A 23,124-nucleotide genomic window follows, 5' to 3' on the forward strand; every position below is an offset into this window, starting at 1 on the left:
TGCTATCCCGGCTTTATATGTGCAATATGCTTTTTGCTGAGGTGTTTTTTGGAACCTCGTAAGGTGTTCTTTATGAACACAGTATGAGATGATTTTTTGAACCTAACTATCCCAATGTATCTCTTTCTGTCTCTCTGCTAAAGGTAGCGCCGTTGAGAAACGGTTGCATGACCTCAGACATCTGTCCCCCCCCCCTGTCTGTGTTATGTTTTTGTCTTGGATGGATGTTCTGTTAACTGCAATTTCCCCATTTGTGGGACTAATAAAGGCATTCTTGATTCTTGATTCTTGATTCTTGAAGTCCAGTCGCCTTTTTCAAGCTCCAGAGACTACTATGACCTGGATGACTGAGAATCTACACAGACATAACAACTATATAAAGATGTCTGGAAACAGAGAGCCAATTACTGAACCAGTCATTAATTAAAATTTAAAATAAATGAAGTCAGGATAACATTACAGTCTCATTTCATAACTGAAAAACTTCAACAGACATTGTGTTACCTTCTGCAAAACTATTTTGCCCTAATTTGGAGGCCAGAATTTAAGTCACCCCTGGGTTAGTAAAGATATACATAACAAAACATCTTCATTTTTGCTGTAAGAGATTGATATTCTGCGAATATCTTTAACATCTCTGCTAATACTTTTTGGTAACCTTGTCCTAGAATAAACACAAAAAATGTCCATAGTAAATATATTTGAGAAAGTACATACTGTGCTCTTATACATAATGTTTTTTATTCATAATAATTCAGATATGTGCACTTTGTGTCTCACCTGTGACTTTCAGCCAGCTCTCTGGTGATTCTCCAGCTCCTGAAATGCTGCATTTATAAAGTCCTTCATCAAGCTTGAAAGCTCTGTGGATGCTCATGCTTCCTGTGGAGCTGCTGCTGATGTGGAGTTCATCTTTATAGAAATCAGCTGTGAAGTCGTTTTGTTTTTGCAGCGCAGAGTCACAGCTTCTCCCTCCAACACAGGATCAGCAGGAACCTCCAGGATCACTGAACCATCTGAATAACCTTTTCAAAATGAGTAGTTATGCACTTATTAATGTGTATTATGAAGTTAATTACTATATGACCTCTTGCCTTACAATATAAAGGCTTCTTGAGGCGACTGATTGCTGTGATTTGGCTCTAATGAAATTGAATTGACCTGAATCCTGACCTAACACTGAAAACATGGATACATAGCTGTATACTATACAACTAAACAATTATGCAAATAAATCATAAATAAACATCAGTGATTAGCAGTGAATTCATATGCAAACAGGTTTTTGCACTAAGATTACCAAACCATCTAACCAGAATTCATTGATATTCAGTGCTGCCAGGGGCAACATGTGTTTCAGATACCCTGTGGGGACTCAAACCTCTCTGATTGTAGGTCTCTCTTGTCGTGAAACCCACAGAACAGAAATCACAGTAACAGTGGTCATTTCCATTTGTGACATTTGTGAGAAATGGGAAACGAAAGTCAGAGAGTGGCACAAAACTTTGTTCCTTAGAAGTGTATGTGAACCAACAATGCACCAAAACACACCATTAGTGTTTCCATAGGAATTAAGATGGTAAGTAAAAGGCAGGTCAAATCACTACGTCCTAACATGATAAGCTTACTTTGCATAGTAATTCTTTTGGCTGCTCACTATACAGGGGTGAATACAACAGATCTTCTGCATCTGCATCCATGATAAAATAAAAATAAAATTATTTGCCAGAAGAACTGTTATGGACAATTTATATAACTCTTCTTATGAAAACAAATTTTTGGCACAACTGTTGTTTGGCACAACAGTGCATTCAGATGATTGTGACTGCAAAAGCTGCCAGCGCGTGAAAACTGCAGCAGCTCTCCTTCTTCTAACATACAGGTGTAAAAAGGACAAAGCAGGTGGAACACAGTTGGCTTATGTTCTTCTTCTAAATACCAGACAGATGCTTTGTTAACACAGCTAACTGATATCTAACTCAATACACACAAGACGTAACAATTTATAGACATGCACACCAAACCCAGTTGAAAATATACAGTTTGCTCAGTTACAATAACACAACATGTTAAATCTAGATTACTTCATTGTTTTCACCCTCACAGTTGTGATTATGTCTTCAGTCAGCTCTCATTCTGCAAGCTGTAAGAAAAACAGGAAGTACAGATCAAACAGTATTTTAAAACCTTGGTGCACATTACTTATTGTACATATTAAACTCCAGGATTAATTCTACACTTTATATCATGTCAGCATTATTGGAAGTGAGTAAAGCTCACACGATGAAAAGCCATACATATTTCATTGACATTCCACATTTATTCATCTTTATTACATATTAACAAAGTGCAGCACAGGAGGCATCATCACCCCAGTCTTACCTATTGGACTAGAGAATAAAAGCAATCGTCTGCTGCAGGTTGTTGGAGACCTGCTGAGGATGGATCTCTGATGGTTCCTGATTCTGCTGCAACAACAGGGGGATTAAACTAGGTGGTCACAAAATGTTTAAAACAGTTATCATTATCGATGACTCAGTGATGTTTCTGATGCACTGTAAAAAAAAGTCAGTAAAAATGACAGTGGAAAAACATGAAATGGCAACAGTAACAGACCATAAAATCAAAAAGGGTGTATTATGTAGCAGAAACATGTGATTACCGTAAATCAAAAAACAATACATAACTGTAATTTTTACTGTGACAATGTGTTGAAATCACAATGAAAATCTTTTTCCGGCACTGCAAAATGGTTGTAAAAAATACAGTGAAAAACTGCCAAATGGCAATAGTAATAGACTGTAAAATTGAAAAGGGTCTAACTCTGTGGCAGAAACGTGTGATTATCATAAATCCAAAAACAATGCATAACTATAATTTTCACTTTGATAGTATGTTGAAATCAGACATTTTCACAGTGAAAATCTTTTTTCCTACACTGCAAAAAAGTTTGTAAAAAATACAGTGGGAAAAGTGCCAAATGGCAACAGTAATAGACCTTAAAATCAAAAAGGGCGTATCTCCGTTGCAGAAACATTTATTCACCATAAATCAAGAGCCAAGTTATAACTGTCAAAATATGTTGAAATCACACAATTTCACTGTGAAAATCTTTCTTTTCTGTAAAATTTCTATAAAAATGTCACACTCATACCATAAAAATAATTTCAGTTTTTTGTTTGTTTGTTTTTGCAGTAAAGGAAATGCAAAACATTGTCCATCCATCCATTCGCTTATCCTGTTCAGGGTTGCGGGGGGGGGGGGGGGGGGGGGGGGGGCCTATCTCAGCTGTCATAGGGCGAGAGGCAGGGTACACCCTGAACAGGTCGCCAGCCTGTTGCAGGGCTAACATAGAGAGACAAACAACCTTTCACACTCACATTGACACCTATGGACAATTTAGAGTAGCCAATTAACCTAACCCCAGTAAGTGCATGTCTTTGGAATGTGGGAGGAAACTGGAGTACCCAGAGGAAACCCACACAAGCATGGGGAGAACATGCAAACTCTACACAGAGAGAGGGAGAGGCCTGGGCCAACGTGGAATCAAACCCATGCCTTCCAGATGCTATTCTAACAGTGGTATTCTAACCACTGCGCCACCGTGCTGCTGCAAAACATTGTATTGTTTTAATATTCTGTGTGTATCAACTGCATCTGAACTGTAAACTGAATAACTGGATTTAGATTTCATCATACAGATTTTCTTTTCATGCACCTCGTGAGTGGTCCCAAAATATTCAGCTTATTACAGAGTAACCTGCTAATATAAAATGAACCCGCTTTATGGTATTTTACTGTGAACCCGCCTTACGGTATTTTGTCATAAACCCAGTTTGTTGTATTTTGCTGTTAACATGTTAACGGTAAAATACTGGCAGCTGCGGTTGCCAGTACTTTACCGTGAATCTGTTTACAGTATTTACCATAGAACAGTTTACAGTTAAGTACTGGCAACCACAGCTGCCAGTATTTTACCGTAAATTCAACTGTTTTTTTTTTTTTTACAGTGTGTTGCTTAATCTCTGTGTTACTATTAAAATGGTTATAGTCACAATGAGTCTCACCTTGTCGTTGAGCAACTTCCTGGTCTAAGATGTAGTACATCTGCTCATCTTCTCATAGAGAGAGACAGAGACAGAAAACCACAGTAAGATCAGTGATAATGATTCCTGCTTGATATCATTATATTCATTAGGTTTAATTAATATTAGAAAAATCAGCCATTCAGAGTTAGATAAGAAAAATCAGCCCATTATTTAAGGCACTGCTAACAGGACTCTGTTTATTGAGTTGATTCTGCAAGCGAGTGCATATCTCAAGTGTTACTTTATGCCACATGTAACCATTCTGAGCTGCACGAGAACATTTACAGCCCCCACCTTAGTTGCAGGTCATGTTTGAAAGAGGAACCTTAGACGTGTGTGTGGTTAAGTTTGAGAAGCTCAAATTATCACTAGCGTCTACGCATTTATAAATAACACACACACATCAACTGAAACATGGGCAATACTACACAAGAACACAAGAGCAATCTTTTTATTTTGTGCTCAGTGACGTACCGTCCTTCTTCTTGTTTTTTCTTACAGCAGCATACACTGCACCGCCTGCAGTCACCGGGCCGGTCTCTATGTAGACTGAGAAAAACAATTAAAATAAAAGACCCAGAATGCAGACTGAGATCAGGGAGCTCATGAGTACACACAGATGTAATTAGAGAAATGGGAAACTAATCCAGTAAAATAAGACAGAGGAAGAACAACTAATTGTAATGTACACAAAAGAAGAACCATCAAAGCACAACAACAAAACAGAGAGTTAACAGACGCAGGAACGCAGGAGGGAGAAAACTCAGAGGATTAACAAAAACTATGACGCAGTGTTTGTGTTCTGACCTTTTTCATCTTCAGCTGAGTCTGAATGATCTACCTTTGCTGACTGACGCAGCAGTGCTGCAGGGCAAGAAAACATGAAACATGCCACATGCAGTTAATTATCACAATAGATGAAGTGCAGCATTACATTATTGCTGCTGAGCAATCACACACTCACATATTGTGAGTTTTAGTGCAGCAAAACAAAGCGAGGAACTGAATGTTATGCATGATTTTTTATTTTACCTCTGTTGCAGGAGCCTTTGCCAAAGTGAAACAGTCCCAGTGCTGCCACCAACAGAGCGCTTAATAAAGCAGTGGCAATGATCCATGGAGTGGCAGTAGAGGAGGAACGGCTCTCTGTGCGAACGTCTGGATTAGCTGTTGAATTTAAATTTTGTGAGGCTGAAAAAAACAGAAAAGCTGATTTAAGTGACGAAAAACAAACCATCCAAATCTTCATATTAGCTTTTTCATAGTGACACATGTAAATTTTGCCAATGAACTTCAACACTTCTAACACACCTTAAAAGTTTAATACATGTGTCAGTTTTGTAATTTGGCCATTTATGTTTGCACTCTGGAGATTTCCCAGTATTTCAGAAACGCTTCCTACAAACAGATTCAGCAGCTCTGCTTTAAAGAGCATCAGCTCTCACTCACTTCACATGCATTTAAACCAAACATCTCACTGTCTCACCTGTGACTTTCAGCCAGCTCTCTGGTGATTCTCCAGCTCCTGAGATGCTGCACTTGTAAAGTCCTTCATCAGACTTGGAAACTCTGTAGATGTTCATGTTTCCTGTGGAGCTTCTGTGGATGTGACGTCCATCTTTATAGAAATCAGCTGAGAGGTTGGAAGAAGAGGTTTTATTTCTGCAGTGAAGAGTCACAGTTTGTCCCTCCATCACAGGAAGAGCAGGAACCTCCAGGATCACAGAACCACCTGAAAAAACATGCATTTGATATTTATGTCATATTACATTTAATTAAAATTATTCACAAAATACTGAAGTCTTGCTTCAAACATCTCAGTGTCTCACCTGTGACTTTCAGCCAGCTCTCTGGTGATTCTCCAGCTCCTGAGATGCTGCACTTGTAAAGTCCTTCATCAGACTTGGAAACGCTGTAGATGTTCATGTTTCCTGTGGAGCTTCTGTGGATGTGACGTCCATCTTTATAGAAATCAGCTGTGAAGTTGGAGGAAGAGGTTTTATTTCTGCAGTGAAGAGTCACAGTTTGTCCCTCCATCACAGGAAGAGCAGGAACCTCCAGGATCACAGAACCATCTGAAACAATATAAATATGAGATTCATTTGCTAAAAAAATAATTTAAAATGAATCAGAAAATGTTGTTGAATCAATGAAAACATACTAGTGACAGTGATGTTGATAATGTTGCTTCTGTTCCCTCCTTCAGTCTCACTCCAGTACTCTCCACTGTCTTCTGTATAAACATTTTTAATGGTGCAGGATGATCCTGTTGGTGTCTTATTAGTTTTGCTACATGATTTTAATTTCCTATCGAATTTATGCCCAACGTCACAATGATCGACTCCTTCACAGTAAAATGTTACTGATTCATATTCAAAGAACTGCGATCTGTTTGGAGCGATACTCAGAGAAACTGCATCTGAAACAAAGAAGAAAGATTCAGTTTAGACTTTTACTGCTGAAACTGCTGCAGTGAACTTAAACCATGAAGGAATAAAAGGGTCAATAAAACAATGAAGTGCATATGAACATCAGTAATGATTAATCATACCAAAGGATGAGGTTCACAGTAAGTAGCTGTTACTCACCAGCTACCTGCTTCTGTCCATCCAGCAGAATCACAGCGGTCATCACTGAAGAGACAGAACAAAGTCACACATGCACACACGTTGACTCTTACAGCTGCTAATTAAAGCATTAATACATCTGCTCAACAACTGCTCAGCAAAAGAATGACAGCCTACTTTGCTTAATTAAAATATCAAACAAAGCAAATCCTCATATTTTAACAGAAGTAATAACTTAAAATTTTTGCTAACGTGGGAACAGAAAATACTCACACAGAGCTCTGACCACCATGTTGTCTTGATGCAGACAGAAAGGTAACAGCAGTGAGCGATGGGCGTCTTCTTCCTGCTAAGACACTTTTAATATCATTACATTTTTACAACTTAAGGCAACACAAGCTTCTAAATTTGTAACAGCAGTTTCCAGAAAAGCTGAGCTGCTTTAGTTCTGAGTCAAGCTTCAGTGTTTCAGTTCACTACAGTGGGCAGAACAAGGAACCAGTTCAGACTCATGCTGTGTTTGATGCAGCTTTGTAGGTGGTTCATGTTTCCTGTGCTCACATCCTCATGTTGTTGTACTGTTCTGAGATCAGTCACGAAGTAGGGAACATGAAACCCGAAGACAGTCAGGGACTCAGGCACAGGACAGTTAACACTGCTGTAGATAAAGTAGATAAAGTAATGCTATTCTGTCAGTCAAACATAGTTTATCTTTACAAAGTGTCAGTGAGAGCATCTGAGCATGTGCGATATTTGCCAAACCTGCTTAAGTCTTGTTGCACTTGTGGCAATAAGCATAAAAACATCACTTATTACAGTTTAACCAGACTTTTGAATATTTAGCTCTTTGTTAATGAAGACTTTGCCAGATGTCCAAAAACAGGGAGATCGTTTCATTAAAATCTGATCTGCTACATTTTTTGATGCCTAAAATTGATTGAAATTATTTATTATTACTATTTATCAGACTCAAAAAAATTTTAGTATGTGGGGATAATATAATGTTAATATCAAGAGGCCCAAAGAAATGAGCTCATCATGTAACACACAATGAGGCAAACTCAAGAAAAAACATCATTTACTTTTATCATATACATGTACTGGTCACTATATTAGGTACACCGTCCTATTACCAGGTTGAACCCTCTTTTGCTTTCAGAGCTGTTTTAACTCTTTGTGGCACAGAGTCAGTAAGAGTGTCTGTGCGTGCGCGCGCGTGTGTGCGTGTGTGTGTGTGTGTGAGCACTGCATGGTGCTGCTATGTGATAAGAGAGAGAGAGATGCCTCTGGCCTACATACACATACATAGATACATAAAGAGAGAGATTACTTGCAACTGCACTTTTGACAACATTTACTCATGTATGACACAATAACAGAGTATAAATCACACAAAATCAAATGCAACACATACGCCCCCAACTCTAAAAACATCAAGATTTGTATATTGTTTCAATTTATTGTGAACATTTACAAATCATACTTTTTCCTGGAGCAGGTTAACTGAACTCAGTTACCCTGCTCCAGGTGATGGGCCACAAACAACCCAGTGTGATCTCAAGTGAGCTATATCACTGAAAGTACTCTTCATTTTCCCTGAAAAGGGATTAATAAAGTTTAATCAAATATATTAAAATATTAGAATAAAATAAATAGTTTTGTCTTTGCAGCAATGGCAGCTCGTTTACATACACAAACATTTATTTATTTTTCCCCTGAGTAGATTTAATGTTGTGCGCTGTTCAGTCCAACATGAATGCATCAGGCTGATATGAAATACAATCAGAAAAAAAGACACTTGATTTTTTGAAGAAACATATGATTTCATAGAAAGGTCACAGGTCATATGTGTGTCCACAACCAGAGCACACAGTTGATTAATAAAGAAGCAACAATTCTGCATTTACTTTGCCGTTGCATCAGAATCATGAAGCATCTGATGAGACATAAACTGTTGTGCTTTCATTGTTCTGTTTATCATCAGAGGCTGAATCATTTTCTCTCTTATCACTGTAACATTTACAGCCGGGCAGCCATGAGTTAGTTGTTGCAGCTCTGATTTTCCCGCAGTGAAGAAGTCCCACCAGCAGCAGCAGCAGAGCCACCATCATGATGGTGAACACAGTCCGCAAGACGAGGTAAACATGACAGCAGGGGTCCGAAGAGGGGTCTGTGTGACTGTCTGTGTGAAGGAATGCAGAGATGATAGAAATTATATGTGTGAGATACAGTAGAGTTTACAGGAGGTGGATGCATTTGTATAATCTTGGGATATTTAATAATATTAAATACATTCTTGATGACTTTCATGATTGTCTGTGTTTGTCTTGGTTAATTTTTTACTCTACTTTTTCATACATTTTCATTCATGTCCCACCAGCAACAATAAGCTAATGTACTGAAGGTTCTCTGTGACTTTAACTCCCCACTGCTGACATCTGACCACATCTGCTTATTTAAATAGAAAAATCAAGATGGCAACAAGCAGAACGCAGCCTCTGCCCTTTACAGGAGTCATCCAGAACCCTGTAGTTAACATCAGAGCAGCAGTATCCATCTTTAATATACAGTCTATGTAAACATGCTGCACTGCAGCAGCTGTTAATAACAGGAATTTATGAATGATTACAAAATAGTGTTTGACATTATTGACCATTCACTGACCAAACATTTTCAATGGTGTAACAATTTACCTTCAACACGGATACATTGTTGTTCTCATTTACACCATTTTTCTTTTTTATGCCATGAATTTGCCTGACAACACACGTAGAGTCCATAACTATCAAACACCTGCCCCTCCCCGGCCAGCAATTTTATTTTATTTTGGTTTAGTTTATTTGATGCAGTACAAAATGTAAGTAAATAAATAAATAATGGTGTCATGTGGACACTTGACCATTTTACCATCCTTCCATTTTCCTGTCACATTCAGCCAGCTCTCCGGTGAGTCTCCAGCTCCTGAGATGCTGCACTTGTAAAGCCCTTCATCCACGCTGGAAACTCTCTGGATGGTCGTCTCTCCTGTGAAGCTTCGATGGACATGAACTCCGTCTTTATAGAAGTTCGAGGTGAAGTTGGAGGAAGCGATTTTGTTTCTGCAGCGAAGAGTCGCAGTTTCTTCCATGAACACAGGAACAGCAGGAACCTCCAGGATCACAGAACCAGCTGGAGGACATGGATATGAGATTTATTTGCTAAGAAATTCATTTTAAATCAATCACAAAATATTTATCTTGTTGTAAACTTACCAGTGACAGCGATGTTGATGCTGTTGCTTCTCTTGCCTCCCTCCGTCTCACACCAGTACTCTCCACTGTCGGCTGTATAAATGTTTTTAATGGTGCAGGACGATCCTGCTGGTGTTCTCTTGCTGGTGTGACTACAGTAGTTTATTTTCCCTTTGATATTATGCACAACTTCCCAGTAAACATCACCCTCACAGTAAAACGTTACAGATTCATATTCAAAGAACTGCGATCTGCTTGGAACGATACGCAGAGAAACTGCATCTGAAACAAAGAAGAAACATTCAGCTTAAACTAAAACTGCTGGAAAGAAACATTTGAGTGAATAAAATTAAAATAACTAAAAAAGTTCTCTATAGCATCTGATTATTACATGCACAGGAGGAGGTGGTTCTCTGAAAACAAAATGCTTTTTTCCTTCCTTTCAAACTGAAAATAATAAATAAAATTTCTGTCAAGTAGCAAATTTTACGGCTCTCACCAACTTTCTGATCATGCGCACTGAGCAGGATCACGAGGGTCACCACTGAGGAGACAAAAAGAGCCACAGATTACAAACACTCGTACTGACTCCTGCAGCCGGTGACAAATGTATCAGAACATCTCATAACTGATACACATTAATAGCCGTGGTACTCACACAGTCTGATACACAGACCTCTGACCGCCATGCTGTCTTGCTGCTGATTGTGTGAACAACTGACAAATGTAAAGTCAGTGAGCGGGGTTGGGTGGGTGGGGGTGGGGCACCTGTGTTTTCAAAGAAGCCGATTCCCATTCAAGTTAGCAGCAGTGTTTCAGTTCCCTATGAGAGGGGAGCAAAGACAGACTCATGCTGCTTTCAAGCTAACATGCATTTATTAGCACTGAAGTTACAGAGTAAGTAAAAGTTTGGATAGTACAAATCTCATAACCAAAAATAGGGTACTAGTAGTAGAATAAGTAGTAGCAGTAGTATTAACTGCTGCAACAAAATTATTTTACAAATATGGGAAATTAAAGTTTATTTTATAATAAAAGAAGGTTTGATGGAAGAAGAAGTGTAAAGACTGAGATTCAACATCCGGGTCACCAACGTCACACTGAGTCAGTATAAAAGCTACGAGTTACTGTGAAGTTATAGAGAAGTTCTGTTTTGGACAAATGTGTTGTGTTGGTTCCTAATTTTAGGGTCTCCGTGTTCCTCTTGGTCGAAAATTCAAACCCAATTAAATCCAAAATTTCCCAAAAATCACTGGGATGAACAGGTTCTGGTGCAGGCTGTTTATTAGACATATTAGTTACACAAAACACAGACAAAGACCAAAACACAGACAGTAACATATTTAACACTGAGCTACAGAGAGAGAGAGAGAGCGAGAGAGCGAGTGAGAGATGCAGAAACAGGAAGAGAAGAAGACGAGGACAGGAAAGGGAAGAGCAAAAAAAGAGAGTGAGACAAAGAGCGGGTCAATATTTATATCTTAAAGATGATAACTGCCCACTTGTGTTTGACCCCTCCTAATTTACAGAAAGTCTCAACCCCTGAAACTTGAACCCCACCCAATCCCCTGTTGAGGCTGCCCACTCGAGTCCCACGTGGGCTAAAGAAACAAACGTCCCCAGGGGTACCTCAGTGATTTACAACAACTGTGACTGATGTCATCATGAAGGATCTTCTTTCTATTAAAACCTCTGCTAAGAAGACTCCTCTTTGACAATCCCCACTTAGCTACAATTTATCCCCCGCTCTATGTTACACACACACAGGAGGGTCTGAAGGACTCAACTTTTGGAGCGTACCTCTCATAAGACTTCCCCAAAATACAACATGAGGTAGCAAAAGTCATGTGACCTAAAGATGTTCCTGCATATGGGTAATAGATATAACAGGCATTACCTTTACCCCAGCAACCTTATTCAGTGTTCATTAATTCAGTGTATGAGACTAATGTGCTTTTTAATACATGGGATCCCAGAGAGACCGCTCAGAGACTGCACCCCCCAACCTGCACATCTTTATTACAGACATATTCAGCCTGCCTCTGCAATCAATCAACCACAGTCACCTCAGTATCCAAACAAAACCACATCACCACTTTAAATCAAAGGTGGTCCAACACACAGTGAATATGGTGTACCTAATTAAATGGCCAGTTAGTGTATACAGTGTGTGGACTCATATTTCCATAAAGTCTCGTTGCAGTAATTGCTGCAGGTATTATTTTAGTCCAACTCTGCCACCTGCAGTGCAATACAAGGCATTGCAATTTTTTTTTCCTTGGGTGGAAAAAAAAGCTACATGTAGTTTGATCATTAAGAACCATTAAATTGATTAAATTGTAGATTTTGCATGATTTTTGTCACATTGTTAAAAATTAACGATTGGAAAAATAATGTGTGGAATTCACTGAGCATTATTCAGTTGTCTGTTAAAGGGGCCGGTACACACATAGTGCTTTCACTTTTGTCTATTCCTAAGTGCTTTGTTTAACATTTGCACACACACTCTCAAATTCTCATGGATGACAAATTAGGGTTCAGTATGTGGCCCAAGGATGTAGCCGGGGAAACAATCTGCTACATCCTGAGCCGGAGATTTACACACACACACACACACACACACACACACACACACAAACACACACACACACACACACACACACACACACACATAAGAAAATTGTGTAAATGTTAACACTATTTTGAATTCACCTGCAGCAAACATACAGTGTGTGATAACACATATTGTTTTTTAAATAAACATTTTTGTGACAAATTTACAATACTGAGGATGATTCAACAGCTTTTATCACATGTGTACGAATCTTATTTTGAAACTTTCTGTTTCTCACCTGGGAGATCTCTGTATTAATATTTATTAATTTATGGGGGGGTGGGGCATTACAAAATAAAGCACCTTGAGGCGACTGTTGTTGAGATTTGGTGCTATATGAATAAAACTGAATTGAAGAATTGAATTGAGAAGCAGAGCTGCTGTCAGTGTTGAATGTCAGTAAGTCAGTTGATTATCAGAAGGACTTGCTGCTTTTAACACTGCTTGTAGTCATTTAACAGTCACCTTCTTGCTTTATAGCAGTGATGGGTCATCATTCACAGTCATGCTCACAGTGGTATACAGAGATATTTTAAATACATCACAACTAAATGCCATTTTCTTGGTACTGTAGGTAAAAAGTGCATAAACCATTTAAATTTTACATTTTACACCCTATCATTTTGTAAATATACTGTAGAGATATTTGAGTTTGGACAAAAATTTTGGGACACCATTGCGAACAATGAAGCTGTGTTGCAGTACTGCTAACAATTAAACCTTCAACACTTCCAATGCTAATGGCTTGAACAATTCTCAGTGCTAACTACACAGCTTTATTTCTATAATCAATCAGTTAATCCATATTATGTTGATCCCAGTGAATACACCAGTTTTGAACTGAAGCAGGGAACAACAACAAAAAAACCTGCATACACACAAAGTATTTGCTTGTCTGCCTTCACATGTATATGAACTTGAGTGCAATGCAAAGTGAAAATGCAGATGCAGCAGCTCGGCCATGGGCACCATTCCATGAAGCTCTCTATGCACTGTTCCTGAGCTAACCTGAAGGCCACATGAAGTTTGGAGTTCTGTAGAGACTGACTGCAGAAAGTTGGCGACCTCTGTGCAGTATGCACCTCAGCATCCACTGACCCTGCCCTCATTTTACATGGCCATACAACAGTTGTGTTAGGAAGCATGTGTGGTGGTGGATGGTACAGTAAAAGAACTGCTTTTCTTCTGTTCCATTATCGGTGTCAACTTTTTTCTTCTTGTCTGGTTCAGTTTAGGCAATAAAACTACACAGTTTGTTTAGTCATAAATGGATCCACACAGAAACAATACACAGCTTCATGTAGTTCTTCTGCATGTCATGGTCCCCTGAGGGCTCTGGCTGGGCTGCCTTTTTTGGTTATGTTTTCTATCATGTTTCCATTCTGAATGTATTTTTTGGTTGTGGATGTATCGTGTGGAGTCTTGCCTGATGCAGAGGTAGGCGGGTGTTGGAGACTCCACCCGTGGAATTTTTTTCAATGATTTTTGAGCATGCTATGATTTTCATAAAAGGAACAAAAAGTGCAGTACTCGAGCAGTTAATGGAGATCTTAAAAAGATGAAAAATGTTTTTTGACGAATTACATTCTGTACAATGATATGACCTCTGCCCTTTGCCTCTGCTGTCTGCCCCTAAGACACATTCAACCTGCAGCACGATATCCTGATCTAACAAAGGAAGTCATGAAACCATTGTTGAACTATTGAAAAAATAAATCATAAAGACAACAAAAACAACTGCAGTGACTTTTTGAAACTGTCTTTTACTCTTAAGTTTGCCAAAGCATTAAACCAGAATTCATGTGCTCCCCAGATCGTGCAAGTGCAACCCACTTGCAATTCTTATTGCTGCCAGCAGGGTGCGCATACATACCATGCAATTAAGATAAGATAAAATAAGATAAGATAAAACTTTAATGATCCCACGACGGGGAAATTTGTGCATTACAGCAGCTCAATACAGAGAAAAAATGAAAAGGATGAGTAAGAACAAATAACTAAACTAAAAACTAAAACTAAAATTCAATAGAATAAAATAAAATAGCAAAAAACTATACACATATACATAAGCACTATATACATAAATATATATATATATATATATTTACATATACACACATATACACACACGTCAAACACTATATACAGATATTAAAATATTATATACATTTGTAGCCGGTAAGGTACACAGCATACACGGTATGCATTATATGGGTGAGTGTAATAAATAAAATGTATCTGACTGTATGGATAAAGTGATGGCAGAGGAGGTAAAGTGTCCAAGTGACTCAAGACATTATGATGTGTTATACAGTCTAACTGCTGTTGGGATGAATGACCTGCGAAAGCGCTCCTTCCTGCAGCGAGGATGTTTCAGTCTCTGACTGAAGGAGCTGCTCAGTTCACCCACGGTCTCATGAAGAGGGTGATGGGGGTTGTTCATGATGGATGTCAGCTTTGCTAACATCCTCCTCTCACCCATCACCATCACAGACTCCAGAGGACATCCCAACACAGAGCTAGACCTCCGCACCAGTTTGTCAATCCTGCTCCTGTCCCTTTCGGTGCATCCACCCCCCCAGCAGGCCACTGCGTAGAAAAGGGCAGATGCTACCACTGAGTCATAAAAAGTCTTTAACAGAGTCCTGCAGACACCAAAGGACCTCAGTCTCCTCAGCAGGTGTAGTCGACTCTGGCCCTTCTTATACAGGACGTCTGTGTTTGTACTCCAGTCCAGCTTGTTGTTGAGATGAACACCCAGGTACTTGTAGGAGACCACTGTCTCAATGTCCTTTCCCTGGATGTTCACCAGTGCTGTAGGGGGTGGCTTCCTCCTGAAGTCTATGATCATCTCCTTCGTCTTGCTGGCGTTGATTTGGAGTGCGTTGTTCTCACACCAGCCGACAAAGTCACTGATGACCCCCCTGTATTCCTGGTCGTTCCCATCTGATACGCATCCGATGATGGCCGTATCATCTGAGAACTTCTGTAGGTGGAACTTCTGTATTAAGCTGATTAGAGCATGCACAGGGCAGAGAGAGGGAGAGTTTCTTTGCTCTGATGTTCTGTTGATTTTTATGACTAATGGTGAAGTGGATAAGTTCACAATGTGCCGCTGTATTGAGGTAATTTGTAGTTTTGGATTTGTACTTTGAGTGGAAACTCCGGTGAGTGGAATGCTAGTAGTGGTACCCTAAAATGCTAGTTTGCGCCACCTTGGCTACTTGTTACCTTATTCTTTAAGTATGTCTTTTGTTATGTGTCATAAGGCTTCTGTGGTGGTAGCAAAAACAAAACCAATCGTATTGCACACGTATTGCCTTTTCCAAACCTGTGTCCATGTTCCATCTATGCTCCCTGAGAGTACCTACCTCTTCTGACTGGTCCAACTTGAGAGCACATGAACAAATCACTTGTACTTTACAGGGTGTTAAAGTTGCAAACGTGCATGTGTTGTTGTCACGTACAACCTCATGGAAACTCAGATTGCTCATAATAATAAAGGCTTTTCCTCTTTGTTGAAAACCACAGAAAACCTACTCTGAGATTGGAGATTCTGAGAAACATTAAACAAAGCAGCAACAGACTGACACAAAACCTCCATCCTTAAGGATACATGTGAACCAAAGATGCATCATCCCCGCCAGTCATATTCTTTAGACTGCATGTAAAGGCATTTCAGATGATCTCTAAGATTATAACAAAGACAAAATGAAGGGAAGAGTCCATTTTTTTGTGTGTGTTTAACAAAGATCCTTATTTTGCTTGTCTAAATTTGAGCGGGAAAATTAAATCATAGATAAATGAAACATTGTCGGTTTTATAGCTTAATAAGTCTGCAGCTGAGGTGACATTTTTACTTTTTCTGGTCACCTCACATGGCAGTACCAGCAGTTACCACTACATGACACCAGATCACCTGTGATCATCAAAAGTTCTTCTAAACAGCTTCAGGGTTACTGCACTTAAAAAAAATAAATTCCTTCTTACACTTGATTTGGTTTATATCTCATATAACACATTTCAATAACACATCTACAACTACATTATATTTTGGAAATAAGTGCAACTCGCTGAAATGGATTACACACATATTAAAATGAGCTCTTCTCTATTTCAGAGCAGCAAATTAAGTCTTTAGCCTGTCAGTTAAATCAGTCTTAGTCCTTTACGGGCAGCAATCAGCAATTGATTTTTTTTTTTTTTTAAATAAGTGTCTTGTTTTCGTAAAGTCAAGACTTACTGTGCTGCTCACCTTTCAAACCCACTTCATAGGCTCCATTACAAAGTTTCTAATTTTATGTGAAACAGAATCATGATGTGGGGGTGAAAATTCGGCTGTAATAAATAATAGTAATTGACTCTTTTTAACCTGTCAAATGTAAGTATACCGTAACTAATCAACACCAAGCCCAAAGGAGCTGAGCGCTGCCTCCCAGTATCTAAATCTTTATCATAACAGCTTCCCCAACATTCAAACAGCTTCTGACTTCTGCTAATGCTGGCTACATAAATATAGAAAATTATCTCCCCTTTGACCTTACTGAGCAGCTGAGGTTGTCACACTTCTGCACCATGAACCCAACTGCTCTTTAATTAGAGACATGCTCAGTATCAAACTTCGTAGCTATATTTCACTGACGACCACAAACTTGGTGCAACACTTTCAGTTCAGCAGGTGACCACAGTGAGTGCCTGTAAACTGCAGCAGTTCTTTTCTTGTAACAGCATTCAAACATGTGTGAAAACACAAAGCATGTGAAACAAGTTACAGTAAAAACAACAGGAGTTTTTATTAGTAATTGCACTTGATGTACTTATTAATATGTGGGTCGGGGCAGCCAGCTGTATCTAACCACATACACACAAATACAACAGTTTATAGACAAGTCAAACTCAGCTGGCAGTGTACGGCTTGTTCAGTTACAAAAACAACATGTGATCATTCTGGGTTTTCACTCTCTCACAGATGTGATTCTGTTTTCAGTCAGCGCTCTGCAAACTGTAAGGTGCACAGGATAAACAGAAGAAAAAATGAATATTTTTTTTAATGATAGAAATAGTTTGCTGTGTTGTATGTTACATACCAATATTCACAGAGGGCAGCTTTTAAACAAAAAAGTGTGTTTTTGACATGTTTTTTTTTTTTTTTTGGACGGACCAAGGATTAATTCTACACTTGTATCATGGCAGCATGATCTCATACATGAGCACTGGAATGATTACACCTCACAAACTTTATCCATTCTATTCAGTGTAATAGCATGTAAGTGTTATGAGGCACATAATTCAACACATAAGGTAATTTTTATAGTGAATCTTACCTACTGTATTGTAGAATAAAAGGGGTCTTCCTCTATAGGTTGGTAGATTCCTGCTGAAGATGTCTTTGTGATGGGTCCTGATTCTGCTTTGACAACAGTTTCTGCTTAATAAAACTTCTTTTTTTTTTTTAATTATGACAAACTCACTGATGTTGTTTAATCTCAGTTCCACCATTAAATTGGGTTTTAATCACAGTGAGTCTCACCTTCTAGTTGAGCGTCACCCTGGTCGAAGCTGGAAATGGGTCGAGAGGACAATCCATCTTCATCTGATGGAGATAGACATTGGGAGTAAATGGAGAGATAACTGCGCGCACACCCCAGAGGAGGAAGACCCCAGACAGGGCCCCCACGGTCAACGGGCAAGAGCCCAGAGAGCCAGAGGCAATGAGCAGCCCACCTCCCCCCGGCAGGCCGGCCCCCCCAGCAGGAGCCGAGAATGCAGCCCCGAGGCCCCAGGCACCCAGGAACCGCCTGACACCCAGCTCCACCCACTAGCCACTGTGTGACACACCTGCACCCCAAGCTCATATTTTCTGTCTGTGTTTCCCTCTGTGCTGCACACAGATGCTGCAGTAGTTTGGTTTGGACCATAAAATGTGTTTGCAGCACAAGAAAGGGGAGCGTGTTCTCCCACGTTTGCGCTCTTCGGCTTCCGTGTCCAGACGAGGACCCGCCCACACTCATGCGTAAAGGAGCGGTTCGCAAGGGCAGTGGAAACGCGGGCCCATTCCTAAGCTTTTTGCCGGTTCTTTTGGGAACAGCATCAGCACCGGAACACCGGCGGTGGGAAAGGGGTATAGGTGCAGTGCTGGAGGGCATGCCACCTGGCATTGTTCTACTGGGACACTTCAACGGTCACACGGGCAACAACCGTGAGGCCTCTAATTAAAGAAGAGAGATGTGGTTTTTGTCCTAGTGGTGGGAATTTTAGCCCAGCACTTAAACCTCACAAGGATATGTGAGTGTGCGTGGAAATTTACCTATTCAGTCTACGTCTATTTTGTGGACTTGGAGAAGGCATTTGACCGCATCCCTTGGAAGATCCTGTGGGAGCTCCATTGGAAGTATGGGGTATCTGGCTTTTTGTTATGAGACATTCCTTCCCTGTACATCTGCACTGAGTGCTTTGTCCCTAGTGCCAGCAATTATTCTTGTTCACAGTGGGTGTTGGACTCCACCAGGACTGCTCTCTGTCACCAATCCTGTTCAGAATTTTTGTAAGGACAGAACTTCTAGGCAAAGGCAGTACCGCACAACTAAACAAAAGTAACTTTTATGCTTGTGAATTCAAAGACATTATTTTGTCATATTGTTGACATAAAAATCTTTATAAAATACCTTCCATCTTCCTGCTTTTTCTTACAACAGCATATTCTTCTCTGGCTGCATTCACTGTGCGGTCATCTATGAAGGCCGGAAAACACAAAAGCAGAGATAAAAATTCGAAGCTGCATAGACTATTTCTTCAATCAGGTCACTTTGCACATGCTATTCAAATTTACCCTGAGCAGATCCCTTTTTTTTCAATAAAAAGATAGATGTTGGGAAAAATCCCAGGAATTCTATCAATAATCAAAAGACCAAGACCACACAATCAGTCTCCAGCAAAGAGCTCTGCTGCCTTGACATCCTGCAAGTGCCTGCTGAACCCCTGTCTCAGCACTATTTTATATTCATACACAAGCACATGGCACACAGGAAGGAGTGTATTCAAGAGAGGAAGTAACAGAAACACTGACGTCTGTAAGGTTCTGCTTCAGTGCGTGCAGCCAACAGTGTCAAACAAATAATGAACCCAGACTGGAGGGGGATGAAAATCAGACATAGTAGCACCTTTTCTCAGGTCTGAATAACAAGGTACACAAATACAGAACTTAGGTAAAGGTCATTAAGACTGTGGTGAACTTTGGTCTTCACATGTTTACAAGTAAAGCATATAAAGTTTAGAGAGGTCATACAAAGTTTTTCCTCTTCACATAGACATCTCTGTTCAGCACTTATACAGTCATTTCAATAAGCAATATATGCATAAGCATAATTATTATAAAGAATGGTTATCATACTAGCACAGAGCTTATTTTTACAACAATAAATACTAAGACAACGTGTTTCTATTTGATTTCACAATAAAAGTGAAACAGTGTTTGTGTTCTGACCTGTTTGATTCTCGGTTGAGCCTGAACCATCTGCCTTTGTTGACGCTGCAGCACAAGATGGAAACAAACAAATGAATCACTACATGGCCAGAAATATTTTTCAGATATTATGCACCAAATAAACTTAAGTAGCACATTGTCCACCTAACAGCAGTTAATATGCAGTGATTCCATGTTGTGAGTGTGCAAAAAAAGCAAAAGCAGGGAACACAAAGTTGCATTCAGAATTTTCTTTACCTCTCTCCCAGCAGCTTTTGCCACACTGATAAAGTCCCACCACTACCAACAGGAAGCTCAGAACAATAGTGGAAATGACCCAAGGTGTGGCAGCAGAAGAGAAAAGGCTCATCTCTTTGTAACTGTCTGGATTAACTGTTGAATATTACAAAGTTAAAATTGTAAGGTGAAGATAAAATGCCAAAATGTCAAATCAAGCTTCTTTATAATGAGATAATGTCACACATCTGACTCTTGGGACATTTTGTGCACCTGTTTTATTTGCTTATGTCATTTAGGTTTCCACATGGAGGATTTCATTATATTTTGTGAATAGCTACAAACAGAATTCTTAAAGTCTCTGATTGAAAAACGACTACAGATTTGATTATATCGCACTGAATTATCAACCTATCAAGGTTTGCAGTTTCTCACCTGTCACATTCAGCCAGCTCTCAGGTGATTCTCCAGCTCCTGAGATGTTGCACTTGTAAAGTCCTTCATCTGACTTGGAAACTCTCTGGATGGTCATCTCTCCTGTGGAGCTTCGATGGACACGACGTCCATCTTTATAGAAGTTAGAGGTGAAGTTGGAGGAAGTCGTCTTGTTTCTGCAGCGAAGAGTCACAGCTTCTCCCTCCATCACAGGAACAGCAGGAACCTCCAGGATCACAGAAACAGCTGAATAATATGAATATGAGATTTATTTGCTAAGAAATTCATTTTAAAACAATCACAAAATATTGTTGTCTTACTGGAAACATACCAGTGACAGCAATGTTGATGGTGTTGCTTCTCTTCCCTTCTTTAGTCTCACACCAGTACTCTCCACTGTCTTCTTTATAAACATTTTTAATGGTGCAGAATGATCCTGCTGGTGTTTTCTTGTTGGTGTGACTACATAAGTTTATTTTCCCATTGATATTATGCACAACTTCCCAGTACACAGCACCCTCACAGTAAAAAATCACTGATTCATACTCAAAGAACTGCAGTCTGTTTGGAACGATATGAAGAGAAACGGCATCTGGGAGAAAGAAGAAAGAAAGATTCAGTTTAAACTTGTACAAGTGGCGATATAACTCACGAGAATCACAGGTACCTGAGGAGGTGGTTCACTAAAACCACAAAAACAAAACAGTAAATAATATTTGTGTCAATTAGCACATTTATGGGACTCACCAGCTTTCTGTTCATGTGCACACAGCAGGGTCACGAGCATCATCACTGTAGAGACAAATAAGAGCTACAGATTACGAGAGTCTTGATGACACTTATCACTGCTGGAAAACAACACCTCACAACTGGCACACAAATATACAAAAAAGAAAAAGAAATGAACTTTCTTACACAGTCTGATGCACAGAGCTCTGACTGCCATGCTGTCTTGCTGCTGACTGTGTGGACAACTGAGAACAGGCTGTAAAGGCAGTGAGTGTGGGGTGTTTTCCTGTGTGGCTTCTTTCTTCAGCTAAAGCAATGCTAAATATGTAAAAATAGCTTTCAAAGAAGCTGCGCTGCGTTCAAGTTAGCCGCAATGTTTCAGTTCACTATCAAAGACGAGGAAAAGACTAATGTAATGCTGCAGCATTACAGTAATGTTTCTCATGTTTATCATGCTAGCATACATTTATGAGCACTGAGCCCAGTAAGTAAGTAGAGACTGAGCTTGTAGAAAAGTTATTACAGAACAGAAAAAAATCTAATAATAACACCAGTAAGAATAACATTAATAAATCTGCAGCTGATGGCTTCCTCATTCAGTAATACATCATAGAGCTTCACAGAGGCTCCATTTCCCCCAATCTGCCATTACCACATTTCCAAGTGAAGTTCACCCCTGGGTCCCACACACAATAATGATAGGTTACTGTAACTAGGGAATAGGGGTGTGCGATATATATCGTCTACGATAATATCATGATTGCCATGTTAACGATGTGTGCTTTAATATGCTTTAGTACAGGCTGCCCTGTGTGCGAATTGAGAGTGCCCATACTTCGCGCAAGCATAGCAGCCTAAACAACACATCTAAAGCCGGAAATGAGTGAACGCACAGCGCCAGAGAAAGAAATTCACCCTTGCAGGCTACCGCCTTATAATTAAGGCGAGGAGGTGGTTTGGATTTGAAAAAATTGACATTAATCAAAAGATGGCAGTTTGCAGTTTGCACTTTGTAAGAAAGCTGATAGCTCGACAACTAACCTGTTCCATCATCAACGAGTATGAGGAATATGAAAAGTTTCGGGAACCCGCTGTCCAAGACAAACCTAAATCAGGTAAGGTGTCTGGCAAAACACATACACAAACCCCCCACCCCATGTCCACGACTAGCGGGATAAAGAGGAAGATAATGGACGGCTGTTAATTTCCTTTACGTTAAAGTACGTATGTTAAAAACACTGCGTCATAATCTAGCAACGTTCTAGGGGCTGAAGCGGTCTACCGAAAATTGGGTTTCCGATCAGATGAAGGTGTGTATTTTCTGCGATTATTTATTTATTTATTCTATAATGTAGGGGGAATCCCCCTGGACAGCCTCTTTTTGGATTTGTTTTTTCATTCTGTCAAGTCTCCCATGTTGAGTGATTGCCTTTGAAAAACTCTGTTTACACTGTCAAGCCCAGGACACTGTTGAAGAAGAGATTTTAATCTCAGTGTGTTTTTCCTGGTTAAATAAAGGTTAAATAAAATGAAATAAATATAAATTAATGTGTCAAAAACACTGATTTAAGTCTTATATTTTACCAGCTTGCACTTCTTGTATGAATACATTTTTAAATAATGCAAAATATTGTTTATTATTGTGTTTGATAAAAGTAACTGCATTTGTCATCCTGATGCCTATTTAGTTGGTTGTGATGAGAGATCCTTGTGTTCATGTCTCTGTGTTTTTGTGTGTGTGTGAATGAACTACTCCACACTA

The 23,124-nt window shown here is 39.5% G+C and overlaps 3 protein-coding genes across 3 annotated transcripts; all 3 read right to left on the reverse strand.

The window, feature by feature from the left end:
• Positions 1-4,869: 4,869 nt before the first annotated feature.
• Positions 4,870-6,947, reverse strand: LOC115796635 (low affinity immunoglobulin gamma Fc region receptor II-like). Its single transcript, XM_030752999.1, has 7 exons — positions 6,929-6,947; positions 6,677-6,721; positions 6,250-6,507; positions 5,918-6,163; positions 5,575-5,820; positions 5,121-5,279; positions 4,870-4,952 (listed from the first exon to the last, which is right to left on the reverse strand). The coding sequence occupies exons 1-7, from the start codon at positions 6,945-6,947 to the stop codon at positions 4,870-4,872; spliced, it is 1,056 nt and encodes a 351-aa protein (XP_030608859.1).
• Positions 6,948-8,580: 1,633 nt separating this feature from the next.
• LOC115796637 (Fc receptor-like B) lies at positions 8,581-10,577 on the reverse strand. The gene is made up of 5 exons (XM_030753001.1): positions 10,544-10,577; positions 10,385-10,429; positions 9,907-10,167; positions 9,563-9,823; positions 8,581-8,837 (listed from the first exon to the last, which is right to left on the reverse strand). Exons 1-5 carry the CDS (start codon positions 10,572-10,574, stop codon positions 8,581-8,583), a joined length of 855 nt encoding a protein of 284 aa, XP_030608861.1. The 5' UTR covers positions 10,575-10,577.
• A 6,817-nt stretch (positions 10,578-17,394) lies between these two features.
• Positions 17,395-21,596, reverse strand: LOC115797238 (high affinity immunoglobulin gamma Fc receptor I-like). Its single transcript, XM_030753759.1, has 10 exons — positions 21,549-21,596; positions 21,381-21,425; positions 20,965-21,225; positions 20,634-20,879; positions 20,220-20,354; positions 19,983-20,027; positions 19,165-19,230; positions 18,030-18,092; positions 17,828-17,906; positions 17,395-17,501 (listed from the first exon to the last, which is right to left on the reverse strand). The coding sequence occupies exons 1-10, from the start codon at positions 21,577-21,579 to the stop codon at positions 17,483-17,485; spliced, it is 990 nt and encodes a 329-aa protein (XP_030609619.1). The 5' UTR covers positions 21,580-21,596; the 3' UTR covers positions 17,395-17,482.
• Positions 21,597-23,124: the final 1,528 nt, after the last annotated feature.

The sequence above is a fragment of the Archocentrus centrarchus genome, chromosome 18 (genome assembly GCF_007364275.1).
Source record: "Archocentrus centrarchus isolate MPI-CPG fArcCen1 chromosome 18, fArcCen1, whole genome shotgun sequence".
Taxonomy (NCBI): Eukaryota; Metazoa; Chordata; class Actinopteri; order Cichliformes; family Cichlidae; genus Archocentrus; species Archocentrus centrarchus.

What these genes read in the sequence shown, in the direction of transcription:
- LOC115796635 (XM_030752999.1), bottom strand. An exon ending in TATCAACATCACTGTCACTA is followed by an intron (nt 6,164 to 6,249) that starts GTATGTTTTCAT and finishes ATATTGTTTCAG; the next exon opens with ATGGTTCTGTGATCCTGGAG. An exon ending in GAGCTGGCTGAAAGTCACAG is followed by an intron (nt 5,280 to 5,574) that starts GTGAGACAGTGA and finishes TGTTTTTTTCAG; the next exon opens with CCTCACAAAATTTAAATTCA.
- LOC115796637 (XM_030753001.1), bottom strand. Translation starts at nt 10,574, where the DNA reads ATGGCGGTCAGAGGTCTGTGTATCAGACTGT. An exon ending in AGGTCTGTGTATCAGACTGT is followed by an intron (nt 10,430 to 10,543) that starts GTGAGTACCACG and finishes TTGTCTCCTCAG; the next exon opens with TGGTGACCCTCGTGATCCTG. An exon ending in GACAGGAAAATGGAAGGATG is followed by an intron (nt 8,838 to 9,562) that starts GTAAAATGGTCA and finishes TCCTTCACACAG; the next exon opens with ACAGTCACACAGACCCCTCT.
- LOC115797238 (XM_030753759.1), bottom strand. Translation starts at nt 21,579, where the DNA reads ATGGCAGTCAGAGCTCTGTGCATCAGACTGT. An exon ending in GAGCTGGCTGAATGTGACAG is followed by an intron (nt 20,355 to 20,633) that starts GTGAGAAACTGC and finishes AATATTCAACAG; the next exon opens with TTAATCCAGACAGTTACAAA. An exon ending in CTCAACCGAGAATCAAACAG is followed by an intron (nt 19,231 to 19,982) that starts GTCAGAACACAA and finishes CGGCCTTCATAG; the next exon opens with ATGACCGCACAGTGAATGCA.